At 49.9% G+C, this 5,235-nt stretch overlaps 1 protein-coding gene and 1 long non-coding RNA gene across 2 annotated transcripts in view; one reads left to right on the top strand and one right to left on the bottom strand.

Annotated features, from left to right (window-relative positions):
• P2RY2 (purinergic receptor P2Y2) overlaps window positions 1–3,225 on the top strand; it is a 61,318-nt gene extending 58,093 nt beyond the window's left edge. Inside the window, exon 2 of the mRNA XM_019510270.1 lies at window positions 1,086–3,225. Within this exon, the coding sequence (XP_019365815.1) occupies window positions 1,090–2,166 (1,077 nt within the window). The 5' untranslated portion in view covers window positions 1,086–1,089 and the 3' untranslated portion in view covers window positions 2,167–3,225. The remainder of the gene's footprint in view (window positions 1–1,085) is intronic.
• The window catches only part of LOC109292713, a 12,413-nt gene extending 8,663 nt beyond the window's left edge, over window positions 1–3,750 (bottom strand). The window contains exon 1 of the long non-coding RNA XR_002096178.1: window positions 3,455–3,750. This is a non-coding gene — a long non-coding RNA (uncharacterized LOC109292713). The remainder of the gene's footprint in view (window positions 1–3,454) is intronic.
• Window positions 3,751–5,235: the final 1,485 nt, after the last annotated feature.

The following is a 5,235-nucleotide window of genomic DNA, read 5'->3' as shown; positions in this document are numbered from 1 at the left end:
CCTGTTGTACAATCCCCAAGCACATGGAGCTTCCCAGAAGCTCGCTGGCCTCCCCCTCCAAAATGACCCTGTTATAACTCCTGCTCCTACCTGCAGGTGTCTGCAGATTATTACAGAAGTCACTTTGGCCTATAGCCTTGATGGATCTTTTCCTGAAGGAAGCGGTTCCCTAATCTCTGCTCCTTTTAGTTGTGGCTTATAAAGAAGCACTTTTCACACGGCTTGAAGGAGTGTCTTTCCTTCGCTGGCTGGTCTGAAAACGGACCAGCTTTTCTGGTATGGTTGTGTAACCAGGTTTCTGCACGTCCTTTGTGAGATGGGTGGGGCCTGTGATCAGCACTGAATACTGCGCGTTTAAATAAAGCTCCAGTCTGCGTCGTCCAAGGCAGCGCTATGCACAAAAATAGCTCCATGGTGCTTCTGATGTCTGTCCCCCTAAAAAGTCATATTCACATGTTGCTCCAGTGTCTGCATACTTAGAGAACCGTGGGCACAAAAGCCAACCAGAAGGACGGGTATTCTCTAATCCTTCTCTTTCATTGCTCTCTCTGGGTGGAGCAGGAGAGGGTTTTTTTAATGATTAGCTCTTGGGAGAGGCTGCCTAGGCTGGTCTGAGCTGTGGGAAGGCAAGTGCATATGGATGAGCCTTAGCTAAGGCTGGAAGGATGGAGACACCTGGGCAGGTGGCTCTATCTGCTTTAGCAAAGGGCTTTGCACCCTTTGCACAGGCTATTCACCTCTGAAGCTCTGGGGCTGATTTTTGGCTATGCCGCCGACTTTGTGTGTGGCCTTAGGTGAGTTTATTCATTTCTCTGGGCTTTACATCTCCGTATATGAAATGAAGCTAACCAAAGCCCTTTGCCTGCTCAACTGTCAGCTCTTGGTAGCAGGGATGGTGTCTTACTAAGAGACCTGGCACAGTGAGGCCATCATCTGCACTGGGGCCTCTATGTACTATTATGATATAAATAACAATTACAACGTGACACCAGACACTGGGCATCATCCTCCTCCAGCATTAAGTTTGCTGATCCAAGTGTATCAGTTGTCCACTCTTTGCTCACTGCTCGCCTTTTGTTTTCCAGGGTGATGGAGAACTTCACCGTGCTGCACGCCTGGACCAAGAGCACCAACACCTCCACCGCGGGCTGCGCCACGGATGAAAATACCTACAAATGCAAATTTGATGAGGAGTTCAAGTACATCCTGCTGCCCGTCTCCTATGGCATCGTGTGCGTGGTGGGGCTGTGTCTCAACCTGCTGGCACTCTACATCTTCCTCTTCAGGATCAAGACCTGGAACGCCTCCACCACCTACATGTTCAACCTGGCGGTGTCGGACACACTGTACGTGGTCTCCTTGCCCCTGCTAGTGTATTACTATGCCAAGGGGGACAACTGGCCCTTCAGTGTGGGCTTGTGTAAAATAGTCCGTTTCCTGTTCTACACCAACCTCTACTGCAGCATCCTCTTCCTCCTTTGCATCAGTGCTCACCGCTTCATGGGCATCTGCTTCCCACTGAAGTCGCTGAAGTGGGGCCACGTCCGCTACGCCCGGAGGGTGTCGGGCATTGTCTGGCTGGTGATCATTATTTGCCAGTCGCCGGTGCTCTTCTTTGTCACCACCTCCATGAAGTGCAACACGATTACCTGCCATGACACGTCAAGCAAGGAGCTCTTCGGCCAGTTCGTCATCTACAGCTCGGTGATGTTGGTGCTTCTTTTCTGCATCCCCTTCCTGATCATCATTGTGTCTTACTGCCTGATGGCCCGGAAGCTGCTGCAGCCCACTCAGGGGACCTCCCAGATGTCCAAGTCCAAGAAGAAGTCTGTCAAGATGATCATCATCGTCTTGGTGGTCTTCATCGTCTGCTTCCTGCCTTTCCACATCACTCGCACCTTGTATTATTCCTTCCGGAGCTGGGACCTTGGCTGCAGCACCCTCAATGCCATTAACTTAGCCTACAAAGTGACCAGGCCACTAGCTAGTACCAACAGCTGCTTGGATCCCATTTTATATTTCTTAGCTGGACAAAGGTTCATGAAGTTCACAGGCAAGAAAACACCAGCAAAAATGCAGAGGGCAGTGGCCCTGGAGACCGCTGCCAGCAGTAACATGGGCATCAGTGACAACACGAACATGATAGTCAAGGATGTAAAATCGTAGCCTTTTACATGCCTGTGCACTGCCCCGTCGCATGGCAGACCATGCCCTTCGTGGTGGCAGGGCTTCCCTGTTGTGCGAGGGGAGGCCTTGCATGCTGCCTTTCTGCCTTCCAGTGCCTCCCCAAACATCAGGAGTTGGTGGTGTCTTGTCTTCAACCCTGCTTCCACAGGCATGGTACTGAATGCGTACATCACCTCTGTAATGACTTTTTGCAACTAAGGTGCTGCTGAGGTGGTCTACAATAATCCCATGTGCAAACCTTCCTCCAGATCTATAGCTCAAACACTTCTCTTCCATCAGATTCACCCATCCTTTCCCACAGAATGAGGACAAAAACCAGCTGTGCCTGGCTGCCGTGAAGGAGCAGTCAAGACATTGTTTTGGCACAGATTTTTTGTTTTATTTTCTGAAACAACCCCCCAAAAGCCCATCTCCTGAGGTTATCAGCATTTTCAGCCATGCTTTTATTGGGATGCTCATCAAGCCTTCTACTGAAGCTGGCAAGAAGCCACGGGGGTTGGGTCACTGGAAACAGGCTGATAGTGAGTTTGATTGAAAAAAAAATGTCAGTGTAAATCTCAGCACAGGAAATGGAAAGAGGGTCCCCAGGAAATGGAGACAACTTGGATCCCAAAATTGTTTTCCCACTTTTCAGCCAGCGCCAGCTTGCTTACTGAGGTCACCTTTCCTCCTGTGCTGGGGCTGGGACAATTTGGGGCCCGTTCGGAGGGGCTGTCTCCAGCTAACGGAGTTTGCCTGAATACCTCTGGCGTTTATACCAGCAAACTCATTTCAGCCAGTTCCCTGAACCAAATGAGCTAGGTCAGCAAAAGTGTCCTCCTGGGACTACACTAGGACTGCTGCAGCCCAAGCTATGCTGCTAAAGGAGCTTAGTTCCTCCCAGGCCTGACCCACAGAGCTGTGCTTGCAAAACTTGTAAGTACAGGTTAAGCCTGAGCCAATGTGATTTTGCCAGCAGGGAACCAAGGTTATGGTCACCCAAGTCTTTTCCTCCCAGGTGAGTGCTTAGAATAAAAAAGGAACATAAGTCACTGTAGGCAAAAAACCCTAGAACCACCCGTATGCACCATGCGGTGGGGCAAAGGGGTTGTCCCTCCTTTACTTCCTGAATATCCACTACTAGAGATCCCCCACCCAGCCAGAAAAAGTCAAATGGGATTTAACCTTTTATCCCCTCCTGGGGTCTCCCTACCTAGGACACCCAAATCCTAACCTAGAGGCATCTAGAAATCCCCAGTAGTCCCAACCTGCTGTTCGGGATAATTACCTGACACTAAGATGAGTTGTTTTTAATGTTTACCCTTTCATTAAACATTGTGGCTCCAACCCCCCGACAGTTTATATACGCCCCACTCCAGCCCTTGATCTGAGGATCAGGCAGACTTTGTGAAGGCATTTGAGTTAGCCCAGTGCCCTCTTCAAGAGAACCATGTTATTCAGGCACCAGAGCAGGAGCGGTGCTGACTGGAAGATTTTATTTTTGTTTTAAACCTACTAACTTATACTGAAAAAAAAGAAAGTACATGTGCATGTTCACACTTGAGGTGACACTGCACACTTTTATTTTTGTAATGTGCAACAATCTCACGTTTCTTACGGTAAATATAGAAATGTTTCTATTGTTTGTATTTTTCTGCCCTCTGCTCAAGTCGGGTTCAGCGTATGGAAAGGTGGCAAGGTGGGGAGGAGAGCCTGACAAACCTGTTGTGCTGGTTCGTATCTTAGAGAGGTTTTCCCCTCCTGGCATAGAAACATCCTGATCTGTAAAAGTCATCTGGGATCTGTGAGAAATAAGTTTTCCAGCCGGAAGTCTGATTTTGCGCTGTTTCATCAGTCTCCGCTTGCCGCCCACGACTGATTTTTCTGGGGGACTCGAGGAGACCCAAGTCACTGAGAAATCTCAACGCTGGCAAAGTGACTTTGAATTTTGCTGGCATCAGGACCAGCCCTTTGGGTTGGGTAGGAGTGATGGGCCCAAGACGAAACCCAGGCATTTGCGTGTGGGGGGAAGGGGGGTAGGGGGCTGGTATCCAGGTTTGCCAGTGGCTCTTGTCTTTCTCACCTAACCAGACCAAATCCCCACTCCCTGCCAGTTAAAGCCTTCATCCTGCAAATATGTCAGTGCAAGCCTAGCCCTGCAAGCCCGCAGCGCTCCCATGGAGTCAGCGGCTCTCTGGGCAATGGCAGGGGTCTGCCCACGCCGAGCCAGGTGCATGACTCAGGCCTAGGACACAATTGTGACAGGTTCCTGCTACTCTAATGAGCCAAACAGGAACCTCAGCTCTGATTGCCTTTCCAACACCAAGAAGTCCAGCTCTGGATATGAGCCCAGTATCCCAGCCCCACCTCCAGTTGACATACACCCCACTCCGGAATCGGATCTGAGGATCAAGCAGACTTTCTGAAGGGAGCTGGGTTGGTCCAGAGGCTTCTTGCTGCATTGAGGCACCCTTAAGGCTAGCCAGAAAAAGGATGCACAGAGGGGCATGACAATAAAAAGATCATAGCTGGTGGGTGAAAGTCAGTCAAACAATTTCAGATTTTGGTAAGGGCTTGGGGAAAGGTTGGGGTCAGGTGTGTAGAGTCCTGGACATAAGCAGAGCAGCAAATCTCATATTTTGGTGGTGCTTTGGGGTGTCCGAGTGGGAGGTCCATTAGCACCAGTTATTAGCTGGGTGTTTTATCAACTTAGCTACACAAATGAACAATGCAGTGGATGCAGTGGGAAGTTGGGCTAATTCCCACAAGTCCCCCAGTATTTGGCTTAGATCGAAACGCTCTTGCTTTTCAGAGATTCAGTCTCAAGCCAGGATGGACCATCAGAGTGTCCACACTGACCTCCCGTGAAACACCAGCCTCATGGTTCACTCACTTTCCCTTGTATTAGCCCCGTGACCTCCAGAGAGGCATCCCGCATTGACTGGAAGGCATCAAGAGAAGGAGACTTGACTCTTCCTCTGGGTAGTTTGCACCCACGGTCAATCCCCCTTTCTTTCCCATCTAATCTGATTTCAGCTTCTAGCCACTGACTTGTCACACCTTTCTCCA

The sequence above is a fragment of the Gavialis gangeticus genome, unplaced genomic scaffold (assembly GCF_001723915.1).
Source record: "Gavialis gangeticus isolate Ggan-Ray unplaced genomic scaffold, GavGan_comp1, whole genome shotgun sequence".
Taxonomy (NCBI): domain Eukaryota; kingdom Metazoa; phylum Chordata; order Crocodylia; family Gavialidae; genus Gavialis; species Gavialis gangeticus.
Note: the sequence above shows the minus strand (reverse complement) of the source record. Positions and strands in the feature narration are given on the sequence as shown.